General features: G+C 30.4%; 1 protein-coding gene across 1 annotated transcript; it reads right to left on the bottom strand.

The window, feature by feature from the left end:
* Positions 1–3,273: 3,273 nt before the first annotated feature.
* Positions 3,274–3,843, bottom strand: LOC111711932 (foot protein 1 variant 1-like). The gene has a single exon (XM_023486415.1). It carries the CDS (start codon positions 3,841–3,843, stop codon positions 3,274–3,276), a length of 570 nt encoding a protein of 189 aa, XP_023342183.1.
* Positions 3,844–26,099: the final 22,256 nt, after the last annotated feature.

Below are 26,099 nucleotides of genomic sequence, written 5' to 3'. Positions count from 1 at the left end.
ATATCTACATCTGTATAGAGTATAGCTAGGTGTATCCATGTCTATGTAAAGTAAACTAGGTATATCTACATCTGTATAGAGTATAGCTAGGTGTATCTATCTATGTCTGTGTAAAGTAAACTAGGTATATCTACATCTGTATATGTAGAGTTTAGTTAGATGTATGATTGTATCCATGTCTGTGTGAAGTAAACTAGGTATATCTACATCTGTATAGAGTATAGTTAAGTGTATCCATGTCTGTTTAAAGTAAACTAGGTATATCTACATCTGTATAGAGTATAGTTAAGTGTATCCATGTCTGTGTAAAGTAAAGCTAAGTTTAATGATATAATTTCAGCTTCTGGTTTCTACCCTGATGACTCAAGATTGTCATGTTTGTATTTATACACGGCACAAACTCAACATAAATATTTTTTTTGAAATCTCTGAAAATCTTTTTCTTATTCTTGATTTGGAAAAATAACTTTTGTTTTAAAAGATATCAAAATAGTTTTTTAAAAGTTTTTATTTTTTCTGTCTCCCCAGTACTATGAGTCGGAAAAGCAAATTACTAATGGGAGTAAATTATAGAGTTGACCTGAACCCTATACACTATAGGACACAACCCTACAGGCAGTTGGAGGATTCATTTAATTAAATTCATTCTTCATCCCATTCATTGCATTTAATTCATTCTTCATCCCATTCATTATATTTAATTCATTCTTCATCCCACTCATTGCATTTCATTCATTCTTCATCCGATTCATTTCAATTAATTCATTCTTCATCCCATTCATTGCATTATTCTCATTCTTCATCCCATTCATTTCATTTAATTCATTCTTCATCCCATTCATAGCATTTATTCATTCTTCATCCAATTCATTGCATTTAATTCATTCTTCATCCCATTCATTGCATTTTATTCATTCTTCATCCCATTCATTTCATTTAATTCATTCTTCATTCCATTTATTGCATTTAATTAATTCTTCATCCCATTCGTTACATTTAATTCATTCTTCATCCAATTCATTGCATTTAATTCATTCTCCATTCCAGTAAATGCATTTAATTTATAATTTATCCCATTAATGCATTTAATTTATTCTCCATCCCATTAATTGCATTTAATTCATCTTCATCCCATTCATTACATTTGATTCATTCTTCATCCCATTAATTGCATTTAATTCATCTTATCCCATTAATTGCATTTAATTTATTCTCCATCCCATTAATTGCATTTAATTCATCTTCATCCCATTCGTTACATTTAATTCATTCTTCATCCCATTCATTGCATTTAATTCATTCTCCATCCCAGTAAAGGCATTTAATTCATTCTCCATCCCATTAATTGCATTTAATTCATCTTCATCCCATTAATTGCATTTAATTTATTCTCCATCCCATTAATTGCATTTAATTCATCTTCATCCAATTCATTACATTTGATTCATTCTTCATCCCATTAATTGCATTTAATTCATTCTCCATCCCAGTAAAGGCATTTAATTTATTCTCCATCCCATTAATTGCATTTAATTCATCTTCATCCCATTTATTGCATTTAATTCATTTTTGTATTACATGTGCAATAAAGCAAAACATAATATAATATTAACAATATTAAGTATTTTTTACATTTTATATATTGAATTCTCTCTGAGAGAATCCTTTCATTAAAAGATTTTCTGTAGAAGTTGCCTCTTGAATTCTACTTTTGATGTTAAGCTTTGAACAATCTAGGATCCGTCCGTCCATCAACTTTTTCATTCTCAAGAGACCTCTAATCAATCCTAGTTCTTTCTTCTTCAGGTTCTAGTTGGGTATAGTTGTCTCATCAGGGTTTCCATCCACAACATTTTTTAAATTCAATTTTTACAATTGGTAATCAATAATTTATTAAAATTTAGTTTTAAATGTTAAAGGGAGGTCACATATATTTATAGCGGGGTGTCGGATGAACATAATAGGCATATTTTTATTCACATTCCACGGATCTGAGAAGTTTATATCTCCGTTTTTACGTTACTTTACCCTAAAATATAATGGTTTTACTTAGTTTTCTAATCAATACAAACATTGATATAACCACTCTAATTTCTTGAATTATAAACTTAATGTGTTCATAATTTTATAATTGTCTTTTGTGTTTCTTATCTAGTTGTTAATAAAACTTCTCTATTTTAACAACTATTTATGTATAGTTAGCACACAATATCATGTATCTGGTTTTGAGTTTCTAATTAGTTTATTCTTTAAATTAAGATACCGTCAGAACCATTTAGTTTGATCAATTTGTTTTCTGCATTCAAAGTTTATGTTTGTATAAATTTTCTCTCTTTTCACTTCATTTCTACAGGTTCAATTAATGTAATTAATTGAAGTAGATGATAGGTTTCGTTTCTAAGGGTTCCATTATAGAACCTAAAGGTCTACAGGTTCCACAATAGAATATTAGAGGTCCAATGGTTCCATAATAGAACACTAGAGGTCCAATGGTTCCATAATAGAACACTAGAAGTCCAAAGGTTCCATAATATAACACGAGAGGTCTAGAGTTCCATAATAAAGCACTAGAGGTCTAGGGATTCCATAATAGGACATAAGAGTTCTAGGGCCGGGTTCCATAATGAAACACTAGAGGTCTCGGGTTCCATAATAGAGCAATAGAGGTTTAGGGGTTCTATACTAGAACACTAGAGGTCTAGGGGTTCAGTAATAGAACACTAGAGTTCTAAGGATTCCGAAATAGAATATTAGAGGTGTATGGGTTCAATAATAGAACACTAAAGGACTTGGAGTTCCATAATAGAACATTAGAGGTCTAGGGGTTCCATAATAGAACTCAATAATAGAACACTAAAGGTCTAGGGGTTCCATAATAGAACATTAGAGGTCTAGGGGTTCCATAATAGAACACTAAAGGTCTAGGGGTTCCATAATAGAACATTAGAGGTCTAGGGGTTCCATAATAGAACACTAGAGATCTAGGGGTTCCATAATAGAACATTAGAGGTCTAGGGGTTCCATAATAGAACACTAAAGGTCTAGTGGTTCCATAATAGAGCACTAGAGGTCTAGGGGTTCCATAATAGAACACTAGAGGTCTAGGGTATTCATAATAGAACATTAGAGGTCTAGGTGTTCCATACTAGAATACTAGAGGTCTAGGGGTTCCATAATAGAGCACTAGAGGTCTAGGGGTTCCATACTAAAACACTAGAGGTATAGGGGTTCCATACTAGAACACTAGAGGTCTAGGGGTTCCATAATAGAACACTAGAGGTCTAGGGTTCCATAATAGAACACTAGAGGTCTAGGGTTTCCATAATAGGACGCTAGAGGTATAGGGTTTCCATAACAAAACATTAGAGGTTTAGAGGTTCCATAATAGAGCACTAGAGGTATAGGGGTTCCATAATAAAACATTAGAGGTTTAGAGGTTCCATAATAGAGCGCTAGAGGTATAGGGGTTCCATAATAAAACACTAGAGGTTTAGGGGTTCCATAATAGAACACTAGAGGTATAGGGGTTCCATAATAGAACATTAGAGGTTTAGGGGTTCCATAATAAAGCACTAGAGGTATATGGTTTCCATAATAGAACATTAGAGGTCTAGGGTTTCCATAACAGAACATTAGAGGTCTAGGGGTTCCATAATAGAACATTAGAGGTTTAGGGGTTCCATAATAGAGCACTAAAGGTCTAGGGGTTCCATAATAGAACATTAGAGGTCTAGGGGCTCCATAATAGAACATTAGAGGTCTAGGGTTTCCATAATAGAACATTAGAGGTCTAGGGGTTCCATAATAGAACATTAGAGGTCTAGGGGTTCCATAATAGAACATTAGAGGTCTAGGGGTTCCATGTCTGGTATTTTTCACATTTTATCTGTTGTTATGTATATGGGTGGGAGAAGGGTGGGTGGTTACTAACTTCATACCTGCCAATCAAACCAATAGAAGGTAAACATACACACCTTCTCATCCTATACATATTACAGTCTACACAAATTATATAGGATTTCTATGGGCAAACGGATGAAAAGGGTAAAATCATTTTTTTAAAGTTTAAAGTTTCGAACTTGTGGTTGTGATCAACAATAAAAATTTTATATTTATATGTCCACACTTTAATGTGGCATCATTTTAATTAAAGGATGAACCATGAAGGATGGAGGATAAAGAATAAAGGATAAAGGATGAACCATGAAGGATGGAGGATAAAGAATAAAGGATAAAGGATGAACCATGAAGGATGGAGGTTACAAGATAAAGGATGAACCATGAAGGATGGAGGTTACTAGATAAAGGATGAACCATGAATGATACATACTCTTGGATAACGGATGAACCATGAAGGATGGAGGATACTGAATAAATGAGGATAAGAATGAGGAATGACGAAAGAGGAATAACCAAAAAACAATAATGGATATAGTTTAAATTATTTAGCCTAGATTGACTGATTATGATTATGATAATGTTAGATTAAAACAAAGGACTGTACATGATAAAAATGAAAGATAAAGATTGAAGAAGAAACTCTATATATTATCAATTAGGACAAATAAGATGCTGTGAAGTGTAAATTTGGTTGCTTTGCGTAACCTAGCATGACCTAACCCTTTGAAATCTCTTAAATACAATGCAACTGTTGGAAACCTTCAAAAATGTTCTTTTCGTTCATGGCAATATATGTAAAATTCCCGTTTTTCCGTGATAAAATGATTCTTTTATTTTGGAATATAAAACCCTTTGGTATATCTTTAACATATTTTGTACTGAATAATGAGTTGGAAGTATAGGAGGGGTTATTGATAGCGGCCACATATTCTAAGTAACAGTTCTAAGTCACAATTACATTAACGTCATACTTTTGAGACCAAATTATGTCTAAGACACTAACTAAGTCACAATTCTAAGTCACAAATTTGTCAAGACTCATCACTAAGTCACAATCCTAAGTCAAAATTCTAAGAAATATTCTTACTTTGGAAACATGATTATGTCGAAGACACTTTCTAAGTCGCAATTATGTCTATGACACTCTCTTAGTCACAAATATGCATTAGACACATTCTAAACACTTTCAAAGTAAAAAATATGCCTTAGAAACATTTTAAGACTCAATTCTAACTATGTCACAGTTCTGTCTTATTCACAGTAGTCTGGCTTAATTATATTCATGGGCCATTCTAAGTCACAATTCCAAGTCACAATAATTTCAAAGTCTTACTTTTCAGACCAATTTGTGTTTAAGACACTAGTTCTAAGTCAAAATTCTAAGTCCCAGCTTTGTCTCAGACACTTCCTGAGTCACAAAAACACCTTCTCAGTCCCAATCAATTCTAAGTTACATTTATTGGGCTCAATTATATATAATACACATTGTTTATTACAGTTGTAATTACCTTACAGCCATACTTTTCAGACCCAATAATGTACAGTCTTAGAAAAGTGACAAAGAGACATTGGGTCCATTAACTTCTGATTTCAGGCCATTAGCCATTTTCAGCAACTATTAAGAAATTTGGCAATTTGGATATCCTGAGTCATTATATCGAAAACAGACGCGGGGGGGGGTATGGCATCTTCTTCCTCTCTTGCCAAAACTTCCCCTTTCTAAGGTTTTTCTTAAAAGTAACAAAAATGATTTTTGACCAGAAAGATGAAAGATTTTTCTAAGGTTTTTTTAAAAGTAACAAAAATGATTTTTGACCAGAAAGACGAAGGATTTCTTTCATTTTTCTTTTACAACTGATAAGGAAATATTTGTGTTGTCAAATCCATCTGTAAAGCACAGGGAAAAGCAATGCTTCATAATTTTTAGCTCATTCAGTCATAATTTGACTAGAAAGTTAATATTTTCTCGAAAAGAGTGAGTATAGGGCATCAAATTTGATTTGCTTTTTGCTTTTGATGCTTTTAAATGTTGTTTTTGATGCTTTACTTTGTCAAAGCATCCAAAGTGTTGAAATTGAAAGACCATGGGAAGGAAAGCAGCTATAAACTAAATACAGGAAGAAAATAATTAAATCGTTGAAATCTCTTTTCTCTTCTTTTCATCTTTGTTTTCATTTAAATAATCCGCTTAAGGGTAATATGTCTGCTTCCATCAGGGGCGTAGCATTAGTAAAATGAGGGGGGGGGGAGAAGGAGGGTATTCTTGACAAAAATAAAAACCAATGATGATCCAAAGTTGATCCTTATTTTGCGAAAATACTTCATGATTAATTCCTACCCCTTAATTCTTAATAACTCCTGTACTCTACCCCCTTCCCTTGAACCCTTGCATTAAAACGTAATCTACGGGTCGGGTTGGGTTGGGTTGGGTCGGGTCGGGTTGAGGATGTTTTGCTCCTCTGGATTATTCGTCTCACTGATTATTCAATTCGTCAGCTTCTCTCTGCGGATTATTGTGACAAGTTGGAGTATTGTCGCCACTAGGCTTGCATCGAAATAAAAATTTAGCACCACATTTCGACGAAACAAAATTAATTTTATTCAAAAATGACAATAAAAGTAAATTTTTTAAATTTTAATGTTTTAATTCGTAAATTAATCGTTTTGTTAGAAGCCTATTGAAGGACAGACCTGGGTGGGGGATTAAGGAATATTGCCCCACTGCTAATTTATATTGCAGGTAGAAACTAGGGAGGGGGGGGGGCCGTCCACCCCAGCCCCAGATTTTATATGGTCGAAATAATAATAATCCATATATTAATGGATAAAGAAGAACGCGCGTATAATCGGTAAAAAATAACCAAATTTCATGATGCCTAACCGTTTGGCCTGCTATGGCTAACATATTCCTCAACTTTCGTGGATATTTATATTTCAATAATGTGGAATTGAGGAGTAAACATTTTTTAATAATCCTATTTAATTTTAAAGGTGCATTTCTCGAAAAAAGATTTTTAATACCATACAAAGATTTAAGTGTTATTTTTACCTCTGTAATGTTAATCATCTAGTTTACCCAATTTTCCATTCTAACATTTAAACTCATAATTTGCTTGTAAAATAAAATTAAACTAAAACATGAGCTGAACCGCGAGCAAAGATTTAGAATACAAAAATAAAATAGATGTGTTACTAACATTTTTCCGTAAAAATTTAAATACTTATTATTATGTACCGTAAACAATTGGTATGGTTTAGTAGATTTACTAGATTTTGTAAATTTAATTAATTTAGTGGATTTAGTGGATTTAGTAGATTTAAAAGGTTTAGTAGATTTAGTAGATCTACTAATTTTACTAGATTTAGTAGTTTTTGTAGATTTAGCAAATTTAGAATTTTTAGAATTTTTAGTAGAAATCTACTAATAATAGCTTTAATATATTTAGTAGATTTAGTTGACTTAGTATATATTTAGTAGTTTTAGTATATTAAATATGTAGTTTTAGAGGATTTAGTAGGTTTAGTAGTTTTAGGAGATTTAGTAAATTTAGTAGATTTAATACTTATTGTGCACCCCAATGTGAAGATTGCCCAATTACATGATTAGCAGGTGTCCGTCTGTCCTTCTATACCCAGTGCATGTATCTTCCTTTTACTACAGGATGGTAATTCACTTCAACCTAATAGAAAATTATCATTTTTTACATTTAGTTTATCATATGAAAGAATTAAAAGAATCGATAGTGTGCCAAAGGTTTTAGAAAAGGATTCTAATTTACAACCAAAGATTTTAAAAGATTGAGGTCCATCTTAACAAAATTTATTGCTCAGACTCTCCCTGAAATTTTTGTTTTGTTATGATTCGTAGTTTTTTTTCAAATATTTTTTTGAACATTTGTATACTAAAAAGTTAATAAATCAACATTAATTAACAATCTATCTTCATTAGTCACTTATGGTTAATAAACCACAAACTGGTAAACGGAACGAACATCAGTATCTATTCTAGAAATTATTCTAGAAAGTATTCCAGAAATTATTCTGGAAAGTATTCTAGAAAGTATTTTAGAATGAATTCTAGAAATTATTCTAGAAAGCATTCTAGAAATTATTCTAGAAAGCATTCTTGAAAGAGTCCTAGAAAGTATTCTAAAAAGTATTGTAGAAAGTATTCTTGAAATTATTTTCGAAAGTACTCTAGAAACTGTTCTAGAAAGTATTCTCGAAATTTTTCTAGAAAGTATTCTAGAAAGTGTTCTAGAAAGTATTCTAGAAAGTATTCTGGAAATTATTCTAGAAAGTATTCAAGAAAGTATTTAGAAAAGTATTCTAGAAAGTATTCTAGAAAGTATTTTAGAAAGTCTTCTAGTAAGTATGCTAGAAAGTATTCTGGAAAGTATTCTAGAAAGTATCCTAGAAAGTAATCTAGAAAGTATTCTAGAAATTAATCTAGAGAGTATTCTAGAAAGTATTCTAGAAAGTATTCTAGAAAGTATTCTAGAAAGTGTTCAAGAAAGTATTCTAGAAAGTATTCTAGAAAGTATTCTAGAAAGTATTCTAGAAAGTATTCAAGAAAGTATTCTAGAAAGTATTATAGAAAGTATTCTAGAAAGTATTTTAGAAAGTATTCTAGAAAGTGTTCTGGAAGGCATTCTAGGAAATATTTTAGAAATATTCTAGTAATATTCTAGAAAGTATTTAAAAAAAGTAGTCTAGAAAGTATTCTAGAAAGTAATTTTGACATTATTCTATAAAGTATTTTAGAAATAATTCTAGAAAGCTTTCTAGAAAGTATTCTGGAAAGTATTCTAGAGAGTATTCTAAAAAGTATTCTGGAAAGCATTTTAGAAAGTATTCTAGAAAGTATTCTAGAAAGTATTCTAGAAAGTGTTCAAGAAAGTATTCTAGAAAGTATTCTAGAAAGTATTCTAGAAAGTATTTTAGAAAGTATTCTAGAAAGTATTCTAGAAAGTATTCTAGAAAGTATTCTAGAAAGTATTCTAGAAAGTATTCTAGAAAGTGAGAAGTGCGAGGTAAGTATTGTTGTGTATAAGTATACGGATATTTTTCAATATTTTCAATATATTTCTAGAACTGTGAAACCAAAATAAAACCAGCAACAAAGCTAATTATATCGTTAAACAAAAGAAAAATGTTTCGTTAAAGAAGTGAACGTTTGCCACAAACTCAAATTTCCTAATCCATATATCTTTGCAATCTTTGTAGACCTTTGATACTTCAAACTTGGCTTTTTGCTCTGACAAAATTCCTTCTTTGAAATAAAAGCTCCACGTCTACGAAATTTGGCTACGATTTAATTAGGGAGTAGAAAGTCGGTTTATGGTAATAATTCCTTTTTCTGCAATTTTTTAAGTTGAACTTTAAATTTTAAACATAAATAATCTAACAATTAATTTTTGTTAAATAATAATATATTTATAAATTTTTGCAAAAATGAAAATATGAATTATTTTAGAGAAAGTTTTAAACTTCGTTTAAAAGTTGAGGCTGTAGGAGATTATATATTCAAAATTTGACAAGATTTTTCTAGATTTAACTTGGAATTAGGGAGATCGGAGTCAGTGAAACAAGTATTTAAATATTATTCTTCAAACTAAATCTGAAAATGAATTCTTGAATACAGAAACTCAAAAATTGACGGAATGAGTGGATTTAAATAACATTTATTTAAATTCTTTTTAAATAAACATAAATAGAAAAAAATGTTTTTATCATCAAGATTAAAATCAAAATCAAAACAATGGCTTAAAACTATGATTTTCTACTCCCTAATCTTTGCAACGCAATGTCGTAGACCTTCGATGTTTCAAACTATGAATTTTGTTATATCAATTTATCTATGTTTGAAATATCAAAGGTTTACAACATCACATTGAAAGAAAAAGAGATTAAAAAAGGAATTGAGTCTTTGCCACAAAATCTGATTTTATAATTCAAATATCTTTACATTCCAATGTCGCAGACCTTAGATATTTCAAAATATAAATTATGTTGGATCACAAAATCTCAGTTTGAAATATCTCAGGTTTTTACTATGAGGTTGCAAAGATATAGGAATTAGAAAATTTGTGTTTGTGACAAAGACTAAATTCCTTTGAGTTTGTGGCAAAATCTTAGTTTCCTTTCACAATCTTTTTTTAAACCATGAAATTAAACACTATATTTATATTTACTAAATATTGAGACATAAGTGCACTACGCCTTAAACCCTATCAGGATGGGGGTTGAGGGGTTTGAATCCCACCCCCCCCCCCATCTGTATTAGACAAAAATAGCATAATTTGGATAGGGTTTACCTTTAATTGGCATTTCCATTTCTTCATTTACATATAAAAGACGTAATTAGATTCCAAACCTGTAATACTATTTTTTAGCTTTTAATGGGTAATTTGCAAAATTCCGATAGTTTTAGGTGTCAGAATGTAAATACTTTAGATCAAAGTGATTGCATGATTTTTTTATTTCCGATAGATTGAATAGATTTCGGACATTGACGGGTTGAAGTTCAATCTGTTTTTGTGTTTTATAATTAGGTGTCATCTTTTCTGCACTTTACTAAACATTTTTCTGTTGAAAACTTAATTTAAAAAAAGAGAAGCAAGGATTAGTTCACTATTTATTTATTACCTAACACACAAGATTCAAATGTCAATATTTGGATTTTTTAATGGAACTTAATGCAAACTACACAAAAAGAGGATGTCAAATTTACGCAAGTACGCAATATGAGAAAACAAATTTATCCGGTAGCGTACATATTAGAGATTTATCCAGTAGCGTACATATTAGAAATTTATCCGGTAGCGTACATATTAGAAATTTAAAACATTTTTATTCTTCTCAATGGTAATTTACAAAAGAAGTTATGAATGAAAACATATAATTTCATCTTTTACTTACAATTTAATAAAGTTTGACGCAATAATTTTTATTGTTTAATTATCAAAGAAAATAAGTAGTATTAATTCTGTGTTGGTCATGAATTACTATAAGATACGTGTAACGTTAGAATCTGATTTGCAAAGAACATTTTCTACCCTTTGCTATCAATAGAAAAGTTCAAAACATATAATATTATTAGGTCGTCAACAGAGTTATGGTATATTTAGATAAACTTAATTTAAAATATCCATAATGCTTATACAATATAAAATTAACTCAGACACATGAATTGTATTTTTTCATAAATCGGAAACAGCAGCATAAATAAATAGACAGAAGGAGAAGGTCAATAAATGCAACATTACTGGAGCGGCTTTGTGACCTTGTAGCTCCTCTTGTTTTGAATTTTCGCATAAGTGTGAAGAAAAATATATTCAGTTATATATTAGAAATTTAAAACTTTCTATTTTTCTTACATACAAGATTTCAATTTACTTTAGAATCAAAATACACTTTGTTTTGCTGGTTGATTAATTTATTTTTCTTTTTAAAACTATTACAATCTTATCTTTATTTTCATTTAATTATCTATGTTCTCTGATAGATCTGATATAACAATAGTTTGAATTATCTTAGTTTTGAAACTTTACAATCAGAACAGTTAGTTTCATTTCTCTTTTCATTTTCAATCACAACATAGTATGCTTAGTGAATATTAAGACTTAAGAAACGTTAACATGTTAATATTAAAGCCTTTATTTTTATTTTTTCAGCGTAAAAACTGAAAATTTCGCGGATTCTGTAAACGTTGATAGATGTCCAAAAATTTAAAAAGTCGACATTATTTAGGCAACGTTGTTCAATGTTAACTAACCACAAACCTTCCTTCGACCGAAAAAGACCACAAAAATTGGGCCTGGTTTGTTCAGTCACTTCTTGATTGTACACATATAATCGGAAAAAGTATATGTTCATTTCTTTAAACATTTAAAGATTTCTAGAGTGAAAGTTGCTAAAATTATATTAATCTGATCATCAATTTTCACGTTTATAACACATTGAATTTTCTTAATTTCGAATTATTTTTTGGTTTGCTAAAATATCATATAGAGAACATATTAAGTTTAAAGAAAACTTTCATGAACACAATTGATCTTTAGTTTAAAACAAAATTTTACATTTCATTTTCATAAAGGACTTTTAATTAAAACAGTTCTTTCTAAAGTTTGATAATTTTGCATAAATTCTCCGCTCAAGTATAAAATCCGGGACTGCTGCATTCTGTTGCTAAAGTTTGCTTAAGGATTACTGGACCATACTGTTCACATAACCTTATCTACCCTTGGTATACTGTTCACATAACCTTATCTACCCTTAGTAAACTGTTCACATAACCTTATCTACTCTTGGTATACTGTTCACATAACCTTATCTACTCTTGGTATACTGTTCACATAGCCTTATCTACCCTTGGTATACTGTTCACATAACCTTATATACTCTTGGTATACTGTGAACATAACCTTATCTACCCTTGGTATACTAATCACATAACCTTATCTTCCCTTGGTATACTGTATACACAACCTTATCTACCCTTGGTATACTGTACACATAATCTTATCTTCCCTTGGTATACTGTTCACACAACCTTATCTACCCTTGGTATGCTGTTCACATAACCTTATCTACCCTTGGTATACTGTTCACATAACCTTATCTTCCCTTGGTATACTGTATACATCCCTTGGTATACTGTTCACATAACCTTATCTACCCTTGGTATACTGTTCACATAACCTTATCTTCCCTTGGTATACTGTTCACATAACCTTATCTTCCCTTGGTATACTGTTCACATAACCTTATCTTCCCTTGGTATACTGTTCACATAACCTTATCCGCCCTTGGTATACTGTATACACAACCTTATCTACCCTTGGTATACTGTTCACATAACCTTATCTACCCTTGGTATACTATTCACACAACCTTATCTACCCTCGGTATACTGGTCACATAACCTTATCTACCCTTGATATACTGTGCACACAACCTTATCTAACCTTGGTATACTGTACACATAACCTTATCTACCCTTGGTATACTGTATACACAACCTTATCTACCCTTGGTATACTGTATACACAACCTTATCTACCCTTGGTATACTGTACACACAACCTTACCTACCCTTGGTATACTAGTCACATAACCTTATCTACCCATGGTATACTGTACACATAACCTTATCTACCCTTGGTATACTGGTCACATAACCTTATCTACCCCTGATATACTGTGCACACAACCTTATCTACCCTTGGTATTCTGTACACACAACCATATCTACCCTTGGTATTCTGTACACACAACCATATCTACCCTTGGTATTCTGTACACACAACCATATCTACCCTTGGTTTATTGTACAAACTATCGCTACTAATTATACTTCTATCTGTTGCGTACAAGGAGAAAATGGCTAAAAGAGACTCATACCGAAGAGCGTAGGACCCATGTACAAATTCACGGAGTTGCTTTATTTTACACAGACCGTAGATAATTCAATTAAAGGAATTGAGTTTTAGCAACAAATTCAAATGTTCTAATCCCTATATCTTTACAAACCGATGGTGTAAACCTGTGATATTTCAAAGTACAACTATTTGATTAAACAGAATTCATAGTTTGAAATATCTAAGATCTACGACATCGGGTCACAAAGATATAGGGGTTAGAAAAACAGAGTTTGTGGCAAAAACTCAATTCCTTTTAAACTATTCAGTCAGAAATTACAAGTTAATATTGTCGAATTCAATATTGGGCATTCGATCCTACGTAAATTAAATATCATAATCTTTTGAGGAAATTTTTTGGCCGCAAGGTGTCTCGAGATACGAAAATTCAATATTTCAAAATTGCATGGTGGAAATATGTTGTGCTTCATAATGACATTTATTTTAAAAAAAAATTTGATGACCAAAATATGAAATCGTGTAGTTTGCGATGAAGCCGAGTGTGCCCCTTGCTGAGTAAATATATGTTTGCTATCTGTAGTAGTCAGTGTGTGTTTAGTAAACATGGTGAGATTTATTAGTTTGCGATGAAGCCGAGTGCGCCCCTTGCTGAGTAAATATATGTGTGCTATCTGTAGTAGTCAGTGTGTGTTTAGTAAACATGATGAGATTTATTAGTTTGCGATGAAGCCGAGTGCGCCCCTTGCTGAGGAATATATGTTTGCTATCTGTAGTAGTCAGTGTGTGTGTAGTAAACATGATGAGATTTATTAGTTTGCGATGAAGCCGAGTGTACACCTTGCTGAGTAAATATATGTTTGCTATCTGTAGTAGTCAGTGTGTGTGTTTAGTAAACATGATGAGATTTATTAGTTTGTTTTTTTAATATATGTTTGCTATCTGTAGTAGTCAGTGTGTGTGTAGTAAACATGATGAGATTTATTAGTTTGTTTTTCTATTTCTATTGTTTTAATTATCCTCGTGGCTAGGTTCATGACTTTTGTCAGATTAGGTAGGATTTTGTACATATATATATATATATATATATATATATATATATATATACAAGGTAATAAGGCAAGGAAGGTTAATTACTGTTGCGTATTCTCTGCGTACATATTGAAACCAGTTCTCTCTGGGCGGTGTTTCTTGTAAGCAAAAATAGATGCATCTGTGTTTTTCTAGTATCAGAGGAGGTTTAAAGTATTTAATTTTGATAATTTTAATAATTCACATAAAAGTTTCCTATAACCAGAATATTTCATTGATTTTTTATGTGAAAGATGGATCCCATGTCAGGCTGTGACATCCGTATTGTGTTTACTTTAGAGCCCAGAGACAGTACACTGCAGTACTAAAACTGCGTACACCTCTGAAATAACTATCTTTACATTATAATTCTTTGTATATATATATGTTCAATTTTTCTATTTTGATACCTTTTTATATTGCTGTCAACGAAGTAAAAACATATAAATTAAAATGGCTACAAATGAATAATAAATAATTGGTTTTAATTTAGGCCTCATTTAACATTTTCATGTTTAAAATTAAATTTCAATCTTCATGTTAAAAATTAAATTTCAATTTTCATGTCTAAAATTAAATTTCAATCTTAATGTCTAAAATTAAATTTCAATCTTCATGTCTAAAATTAAATTTCAATCTTCATTTTTCAAATTAAATTTCAATCTTCATGTTTCAAATTAAATTTCAATCTTCATGCTTAGAATTAAATTTCAATCTTCATGTCTAAAATTAAATTTCAATCTTTATGTCTAAATTAAATTTCAATCTTCATGTTTAAAATTAAATTTCAATTTTCATGTCTAAAATTAAATTTCAATCTTCATATCTAAAATTAAATTTAATCTTCATGTCTAAAATCAAATTTCAATCTTCATGTCTAAAATTAAATTTAATCTTAATGTCTAAAATTGAATTTCAATCTTCATGTCTAAAATCAAATTTCAATCTTCATGTTTAAAATTAAATTTCAATCTTCATGTTTAAAATTAAATTTCAATCTTAATGTCTAAAATTAAATTTCAATCTTCGTGTCTAAAATTAAATTTTAATCTTCATGTCTAAAATTAAATTTTAATCTTCATGTCCGAAATAAAATTTTAACCTTCATGTCTAAAATTAAATTTGCAATCTTCATGTCCAAAATTAAATTTTAATCTTCATGTCTAAAATTAAATTTCAATCTTCATGTCTAAAATTAAATTTTAATCTTCATGTCTAAAATTAAATTTCAATCTTCATGTCTAAAATTAAAAATGTTCATGGAATAATTTCAAAAATGGCAGTTCAGTTCAGTTAAATGCAGGGACTAAACAAATTGGCATTGTTTTGAAGAATTCAAAATTCTTGAATTTTCTTTAAAAAAATTTCGGAGAATAAAATTATATTTCTAATTTGTGGGTGGATGGAAGAAAGGTAATTATATGATCCACTTATCAGACATATTTTTTCTTGAGGTTATAATAGAATACAACTTTTTAGAAGCCATAAATTAATGTTTTTTTATTAAATTGTGAAAAGTTTAATTATAAAAGTTTAATATTCCATATTTAATTCTGTTTGTAAAAACTTTTAAGTTTAAACAAACACCTTAAAAACTACTATTCATCAGGAGGAGGAGGAGGGGAATATAATTATTGTATTTCATTATTTAAATTGTTATTACCTTTGTAGTATTTTTGCCTACAATCATTTTATAATAATTAATCAGGAGTAATAATTTATTTACATAAATAAGATTGCTTTTTGATCAACAAACAATATCAAGCAAAACAATTTGGGAAATAACTTTGTAGATCTCTGAAAATAAAGAATATATTATTTTTCCAAAAAAAAACGTAATTATAGATGTATTAAGCCAAATCTTTGCGTTCCAAAACGTCGCATTATTTGAGTTTAAGAAATGTTTTCAAATAACTTTTAAAGAAAAAGGTTGAATATTTGTCATAAAATTAAATTTTCTATTATTTTCTATAGATGCAACCTGATGGTGTAAATCTTTGACATTTTTTAGATAAGGAACTAGCAGAATTTAAAGTTTGAGATATCTAAGGTTTAAAGACATCAGGTTGAAAAAATAAAATGATTAGGCATTTAGAGTTTGAGACACGTAATCAGTCCTTTCGGCAATTAAAAAGGGTATACAGTGACTGTATATTAAGTGTGGAAAAGAAAGCTTAAATCCAATAATAATATCGGTTTAGTTATTATAAACCAGATTTATTGTTTTTATTATTTCATTGTGAAATATTAATCATTGACATTTTGCAATGTTTTGTTGAGGTCCATTGTTTGATTAGTATTGTGGTTTAGGTCATTAATGTTTAATTATTTTCATTAGAGACCCCTCTACACTCTACCCTATACACCTTTTATTCATATTCCTTTGTTTACATTTAATAGACCTTTTCCCACAGGGGCCTGGGGGGGGGGTAATTTGTTTCCCCATCTTTGATCTTTAAACCATTCTACAGTTTGTATTTTTAACCTTTATAAAGAGCCGTTTGAAGTCATTAAACCTAATTAATATTCGCAAAAGATATCTATTTACGACGTTTTCATCTATATATGTATTTGCGCGAACAAGGGTGGACTGGATACAGCCTTCCCCCGCCCCCCCCCCTCCTCTAGAATGTCAAAAAGTAGACAGCTATATTCTCATCTTTAAAATTAACTTTTGGATAAAAGGACAGTCAGACAGCTATCGTCTAATTTGCTATTTAATAGACAGACGAGCTGACATCTATTATCTTATTTTTAATGTTAACTATTGGATAAATAGACGAGTAGACAGCTATTTTCTAATTTTAATGTTAGGTAGAGTATAAATAGACAAGTAGACAGCTATTTTCTAATTTTAATGTTAGGTAGAGTATAAATAGACAAGTAGACAGCTATTTTCTAATTTTAATGTTAGGTAGAATATAAATAGACACGTAGACAGCTATTGTCTTATCTTTTAATATTAGATAGAGTATAAATAGACAAGTAGACAGCTATTTCTAATCTTTAATGTTAGGTAGAGTATAAATAGACAAGAAGACAGCTCTTGGCTGATCTTTAATGTTAGATAGAGTATAAATAGGAAAGTAGACAGCAATTGTCTAATCTTTAATGTTAGATAGAGTATAAATAGACAAGTAGACAGCTATTGTTTAATCTTTAATGTTAGGTAGACTATAAATAGACAAGTAGACAGCTATTGCCTAATCTTTAGTGTTAGGTAGAGTATAAATAGACAAGTAGACAGCTATTGTCTGATCTTTAATGTTAGGTAGAGTATAAATAGACAAGTAGACACTATTGTCTAATCTTTAGTGTTAGGTAGAGTATAAATAGACAAGTAGACACTATTGTCTAATCTTTAATGTTAGGTAGAGTATAAAATAAGATCTGATCATGTGACATGAATCTTTGGTTGACTGATTTTATATAAAAAGTTTAGCTAGTTAAAATAGGGCGTATAGCAGATAATTGCTGGTAGGGAGGGGTAGGGGAGGAGAGGGGAGGGTTAAGGAGGGACGAGAGGGTAGGTAGGGACGGGCAGGGGAGGAGAGGGGAGGGTTAAGGAGGGACGAGAGGGTAGGTAGGGACGGGGTTTATAGGAAATTGTGAAACAATACAGAGATAGAGGAGAAGAGTTAAAGAAATGAAGGAAAGATGGAGAAGAGGGTTAAGGGGAAGAAAAAAAGCTAAGTTTTGAGATTATTGAAATTACTTGCGCAATTAAATACATATTTAGATCCATGTATGCATAATGCATATACCAAAATAATTTTTAAACATTGTGGACTAAGAAAGAGGACTACAATTTGTTAAAAGAAACACGTTCAAATCACAAGTGGTTAATGTAAACACAGTAGTACAATTTATACCGAGCTGGGATCCTTTCATCGGTACTTTATGTTGATATATGACGTCACCGACTGTGTCCGTCCTAAGTATATTAAAACACGTCCCCTGGCAAAGAAACATGATTATGTGATGACGACTGTACGTAGGTAGGTAGACGTTTTAATGCGACCAAACACTATAGAGTAAGTAAAAATACAAAGTACGTCTATATGACACCCGTAAATTTTGAACGATCCGGGCTCTGAATCTAGCAATGTAAATACAGGGTTCCACACATAGGATGAGACTTCAGACACGACTATACGGAGTTTATACTGTCTGTTTTCTTATATTCATGATTTCCAGCAACTTAAAACTTGTTTCGTTCTTTTTTAAATCATTAAATAAACAATAAAAGGAGAGTAAAGGCAGAAGACTTAATTCAACCCTCGTCATATTTAAAGAGTTTCATATCGTCTTTACAATCTCATCCTTTGTGGGTAACCCTGTATTTAACGATTTAAGAAAAATTATATATTCGTCCATTGATCTGAACTTAACTTGATCTGAACTTAACTTCATTTTATATCGTAATCTTGAAAAAGTAAAACTAATCATGAATGAGAATAAAGCTTTTCAACTAATGCAGGAAGCGCTAAATTGTTAAAGTTTGAGTTTTATTGTTATTTTCTTGTTATTTACCTGGTTTACAGGCAGCAGTGTAAACCATAAACTTTACTGCAGTTGACAAACATATACCTGACATGTATTGTAGAACATCACAAGAACAACTAATCATGTGACTTATTAGAAAGTACCCTTCCATTTCATGGTATGCACCGATTCACAAGTGTACTCTTCCAACCATTGCACGTCTTTGGGATTAATAAGAAATGGTAAAAAATGGATATTTTTCAATTGTGGTTTCTCTTTAAAAGTGACTTGCAGATTTCTACAGCAAAATTATCAGCATCTAACACTTTCCAAGATATCTTCATTTTTGTTACTGAGTATATGACATACAACCATGTTAACGGAGGATAACTTGAATCTACGTTAACACTCTACACTCCCTTTAATCTGTTCCATTCAGATTTATACAGCAAAACATAGGACGGCAATTGTCAGAATCTAACACTTTCCAACATTAACATTAAATGTCTCCAAGACAAAGTTTATGATATTTAGGAATAAAAATATGCACTTTGATCCTAAGAACTGCAAATTAAAAATTGGAAATGAGATTCTGGAGAGAATGGAACTGACTGTACAAATAAATACGTTAAATTTGTTGGACTCAAAATTGATGAATTCTTAAATTGGGATTATCAAATAGAACATGTTTCAAATAAGATTGCTAGCTCAATTTTTGCTCTGAATCAGATTAAAAACATTTTACCGTTAAACATTCGTCTACTAGTCTATAATGCACTTGTAAGGCCACATATTGAGTATGGAATTATAACATGGGGGGGGGTAAAAAATGCTAAACTACAGAAAATCAAGTCTTTGCAAAAAAGGGCAATTAGAGCAGTAAATAATAATTCATTTAAAGCACATTCAGAACCAATTTTCTTCAGATTAGAACTTCTAAATCTTGATGATACATATAAACGATACATATAAACTAGGTGTTCTATCTTTTATGCATAAAGACTTTTATAAAAACTTTCCAACTTCCTTCCATGATATGTTTAATTCTTTAGCTGAACCAAATAGAACAAAATCATATAAACTTGAGCGGGTTCTTTTTAAAACGCTAGAATATTTTCCTTCCGCTCTATTCCCAAAATTATGGAATTCGCTTGAATTAGAGCTTAAAGAAACTAAATCTTCAAAAACTATTTAGATAGTTATGCAAGCTATATCTGTAAAAAATAACTGTTTTTCATGTGGATAAACTTAGTCTTTGCTATCTTCTTCACCCTGTAATTCATAAACATGATTCTAATAACTTATGTTATCTTCTGTTACAACCATCCTAATTTCCACCTAATTGCTTTATACTTGTACTGTTAATATAATCATCAATTTTGTGATTGTAAACTCTATATGTATACAGATTTTAGCATTTTACTTTATCTTATCTTATCTTATCCCGCTGAGTACCCACCCTTTCCTTTATACTTTTTCACCCCCTCTTTACCTTATTCATGATTTATCATCATTGTTTTGTTTAAAATGTACACTGTACAGTGTACATCCATCTATTTCTTTACAATTCTTATTCGCTTTTAATGGGCCAACCAATCAAAGCAACCAACTCTGGTTAGGCGGGTCCAAACTATATAGTAAATTGTGATTTATTATTTGTATTATCTCTTGCTTTGTAGTTGAATAAAAATAAAAAAATTTGTTACTCAGAATATGACATACAACCATGTTAACGGAGGATAACTTGAATCTACGTCAACACTCTACACTCCCTTTAATCTGTTCCATTCGCTGCGGTTAGGATACGTTTGGGGGCTCTGAACTGCGTAAACAGAAAATAGTTTTAAAATTGTTCAAACCATGGATGTTCGCAAATTCAGGCAAATTTGTAGCGAAATATTTAGAAAAATGAACAAAGTCTGGCAATTATCACATAACCCCCAAAATAGTGTTTACAATAAACCCAAGGAGTATGAAATTTAAGGGAGAAGGAATCGACCCGGCCCGCCATACTTTATGATTATACATGCTTTGTCTAATGTATACACATACCGCGTACAATTACACGTATTCAGAATAGGTTATTGCATACATGAAACAGGAAAAAAATTAGGCTGAATAACGCCAAACAAATACATTTTTTGGGATACAAAAATATTGACAATACAAATGTCTTTTATGGTATGGTAAAAAAACACCTTAAATACTTAAAAGACGACCTTAAAAACCCTTTTTCGAGTAGAATCGTCTGCAAAGCGTATATGATCATATGCTAGGGCGGGCCGAGTCGGTTCCTTCTCCCTTATATTCCATACTCCTTGAATAAAGTCCGTCCCCCTCCCTGTATTTCCTCCTGCAGCGGTTCCTTTAGTTCTGTAATCAAGGGTAGCAGCAGGCTTTCAGGGGCCAATAATATTCAGGCTGTTAGGGGCACAAAGACAGCGGTTTCAGGGATTTATATTATTCAGACTTTTAGTCAGGGGCTAAATATATTCAGACTTTTAGGGGGCTAATAATATTCAGGCTCTTAGGGGCACGTAAACAAGGGTTTCAGGGAATAATATTATTCAGTCAGAGGGTAATTATATTCAGAATTTTAGGGGCTAATGATATTCATCCTTTTAGGGGCTAATAATATCACCCTTTCAGGGGCTAATAATATCCTTTTAGAGGCTAAATAGATGTATTAGGCAGTAGGAGTTTTAGGTTTATATTGACAAGGTTATTAATAATAAACAAAAGAATATTTTGTTTACATACATACATAAATGATGTTTGAGTTCCTAATAATAAGTTCCTTGCAAGATATTTATTTTAATGAACGCTTAAGATAATTCTGCTCGCAAAGGTTTCTTTTGATTTTGATTAAGTTTACCGTGATCCTGATATTATTATTAATGAATATTTAATTTAGAGATTAATGGTTCTAGTCCTGCTGATGGGTGAACAGAATATTTATTGTATAGAACGGAAGGATGTTTAAACAATTCTTCTTTTTAAATTCTCTTAATCTTAATCTTTATCTTTTGGACAAAATGAATGGTTTTGGATTAATGTTCAAGGATATTTAACGAGTTCATATTTTGGATCTATTTACGGGTATTTTTTTGCAATTCTTTATTGCCGCAATTTAACAAAAAAATTAATATTTTTTTAAAAAAATTTCGCAAAATTGTTTTTGTTTTTCCTGCTTTGGCAAAACAAGAAGATTACGTTTACATTTCTCTTTCTCCGAGAGTAAAGAAAACACGAAATATCTCAACAAAATTTGTGAAAACGTGGTCAAAGGTGAAGGCTTTCTGAAACAAAGACATTTGAATCGCTGTTCTTCTAGACAGTGATTTTGTACATGCACAAATGAAATTAATATGCATTGTGCATATTAATAATTAATAATTAATTAGAAAAACTACATATTTAATATTTTGCAGCTTTTTTTCTTTCTTTAAACTTCAAATTTTTAAACCAAGATCATTTCCGTGGTTCTCCGTTAAAAATTGATAAAACTCGGAGTTCATGAGTTTTGACCTGACATACAAATAGGCAAACAGAGATTACTACTTTATATTATATATAAAGAGATTACTACTTTATATATATAGAAAGAGATTACTACTTTATATATATAGAAAGAGATTACTAATTTATATATATAGAAAGAGATTACTACTTTATATTATATATAAAGAGATTACTACTTTATATATATAGAAAGAGATTTCTACTTTATATATATAGAAAGAGATTACTACTTTATATATATAGAAAGAGATTACTACTTTATATTATATAAAATTACTACTTTATATATATAGAAATAGATTACTACTTTATATTATATAGAAAGAGATTACTACTTTATATATATAGAAAGAGATTACTACTTTATATATATAGAAAGAGATTACTACTTTATATATAGAAAGAGATTACTACTTTAAATATATAGAAAGAGATTACTACTTTATATATATAAAAAGAGATTACTACTTTATATATATAGAAAGAGATTACTACTTTATATATATAAAAAGAGATTGCTACTTTATATTATATAAAAAGAGATTACTACTTTATATATATAGAAAGAGATTACTACTTTATATATATAGAAAGAGATTACTACTTTATATGTAAAGAAAGAGATTACTACTTTATATATAAAAAAAAAAATTATATTACATCCAAATCCTGAACTTTATGAATTCAATTTGTGATCCGTTTAAGCTCGAGGTTCTGTGATTTGTTTTATTCAAGAGGTTTCGTAATTCTTTAGACATTCTTCTATATGAAAACCATGTAAAAAGGAAAAAAAGCAATGTGCAATTTTAGCGTTCCATGAAATACGTTAAAGTTACTTTTTCCTTTTCGTGTACACATACTGCACTAGTGCTGGACAAGTTCCAACTTTTTCAAGCCGTTTCGTTAACGGTTAGTTCCGATTTACCGAACGTTTTTCTTAATAAAATCTCAGGTATCCCTGTTAGTTTTACAGGGTTGAAATGAAACTTTCGTTTACGGTATTTCTGTTTTTTAAGTTACCGTTAGTTAACAATTTGAATTTTATCAACGGCGTTAATGGAAAATTTCCAACAACCGTTAACGGGTCCAGTCGTTAGCGGTACCATTATTACAGAATTAACGGCGTTAAGGGCTCAAAGCGCCGAAAAAATTCATTACAGTAGTAAAGGCAAAATTAACTGTTCAAAAATATCCTTTTCTTTTTCAACCGTTTTTTTAAAAACGCCTAATCCGTTTCCTTAACGATTTAAAAATTAACGGGTTTTGCTGTTCGGTAACGGACTCTTCCGTTTATTTTTGAAAACATCCGTATCGTTTACGGAAATTTGCCCAGCCCAAGACTGCACTGTAAAGTCTGAAAACGTGGCACTAAAAAGTCCTGGGAATCCAAAACCAGGATTTAATTCTAGTGACAGTTTCACTAAGGATTTGAGGAAATTCTTAGGAATTTTTCAAAAGATTTTACAGCAGAGTTTTACCCTGCCTTTCTTATAGATTCTCAATATGTTTATATATATGTTCTTATAGATTCTCAATATGTTTATATATATGTTCTTATAGATTCTCAATATGTTTATATATATGTTCTTATAGATTCTCAATATTTTTATATATATGTTCTTATAGATTCTCAATATGTTTATATATGAAATATTATAATTCAAATATCATGATACGTACCACATGTTTAGTCTTTAATCAAACAAAATGGGAAAATAAACCTAAAACATTATAAGACGACAGTGTTAATGTATAATACATTAATTAATCAATTAAATCAATTAAGTTTAAAATATCAAACTAAACATGTGTTCTAGATAAACTTTAAATCCTATCCAAATAAAGATAGTGGGGAGGGAATCTGGGGGGGTTATGTTAAAACAAGAAAATAAATCGTAATGCCAAAGTGTTCCAATAAAGGTATTTTAAGACATGCTTTAATTTTAATTGTATTTTTTTTTAAAGACAGTATCCATGTTTTCTTTAATTTTTTTTTCATTAAAAATTTGGAATCGGACCTGAAATAAGTTTCTAATCTATATATTTTTGTAGCCTGATGATGTAAACCTTTGATATTTCCAACTTTAACTATTTGATCCAGCAGAATTCGTAATTTAAAATGTCTAAGACCTACGACATCAGGATGCAAGGATATAGGGATAAAATAAATAGAATTTGAGGCAAGTTAACAGTTCCTTTCCCCTTCAATTAAATATATTTCTCGTACTTCAAAGGAATCGCATCTTTGCCACTAACTCTGATTATTAATTCCTTAATCTTTGCAACATACAGTGATAACCAGGAAACTGTGGAATAGGAAGACGACATTCAAGAAATACTTTAATGTATTTGTTACAAAGCAAATCGTTTTATTAGTAACTTATTAAGTGACTTATTAAGTGAAATTTGTCTGTTAACTCTGAACAATTCTTATGTCTCATGTTCATTGGATTATTTAAAGTCAAAACCTGAGTCTTGAATTCTTCTAACTATTCCAGTGTTTTATGGTTATCACTGCACATCAGGTTACAAATATCCAAATTGATTATTAAGTACAATAGATGGCAACGTAGATTTTTTACACTCTCAGTACAGTTGTATTCTTACGTCATAAGTGTCAACAGTTGTATTCGTCCGACTAAATTATTAATAAAAGTAATAATAAAGTGCGTACCTTACAGTGAAATAAGTGGAATTTTGTGTGCTTTATGTTCTGTTTTTACACTTTTTCATTTAATCTTGGAAAACATGGCAACTAATGGAAGAAAATGTTGTCTTCCTTGTTATATTTGACACTTGTGACGTCGTTTATAATTGGTCTATTTCTCTGTTGCAACCTATTGTACTTGATAATCTATTTATAATCAAGATATTAGAAAATTTGAGTTTGTTCATGGGATAATTTCCTTATCAATGCATTGAGAAAGGGATACCATCCATCCTTAATTTACAGTGTAATATAGAAAATATTCTTTTCTGTTTATTTAGTTTTTCTTTCTCTAGAAGCCTTCACCTTTACTTTTGTAATTGAATAAAGAGAAGTATAATTTGTTTAACCTTAAACACAGATCAATACATTTACATTATTCATTTAGATTCAATAATTCATTATCATAAAAGGTAAACAAAAATAATTTTTGAAATATATTTTTAATTTTTAAAAATAAAAGGATAGTTAATTTGTTAAATAACATTTCGTCAACAAAAAATAAATCAAAAATTTGTTTTGCAGTACGTCCTACATCAATAAAGCACGGGCAGCCGTAGTACATTTGAATTTCCAAGCCGGGTCAACCTTTCCGGTCCCAGTTTGTACTGTATCGCCCGGACATTGGGTAAATAAAGCAGACACTCAAGGTTGACGCGGTCAGACTTTAGGTTGAATTTACTTTTACTAAAGGATCAGAGGTGCGTGAAAGTGGAACCCAAAATATTTTGGAAAACGACTGTTAGACTCAAAAGATCAAATTTAAATTTTTAAGTATTCCAATGAACATAAAACACATGAAATGTGCAGTGAACACATACATATGTCAATTAATAAGTTTATTATTTACAGTAACTGTTGAAACTTTTTAATGTAGATAATAAATATCAGATTGCATAAATGTCGCTTTCCTTTATCACATTATGTAGGTCCCACTGTGTATAGATATTTTTTTATTTTGAGTTTTTGTGAGAATAATGTACTACTGTCAGAAACTTTAAAGTAAGAAAGATGACAATGTCTTTTAAAAGTTA

Source organism: Eurytemora carolleeae, unplaced genomic scaffold (assembly GCF_000591075.1).
Source record: "Eurytemora carolleeae unplaced genomic scaffold, Eaff_2.0 scaffold1226, whole genome shotgun sequence".
Classification (NCBI taxonomy): domain Eukaryota; kingdom Metazoa; phylum Arthropoda; class Copepoda; order Calanoida; family Temoridae; genus Eurytemora; species Eurytemora carolleeae.
This window is presented reverse-complemented; position numbering and strand designations above follow the sequence as displayed.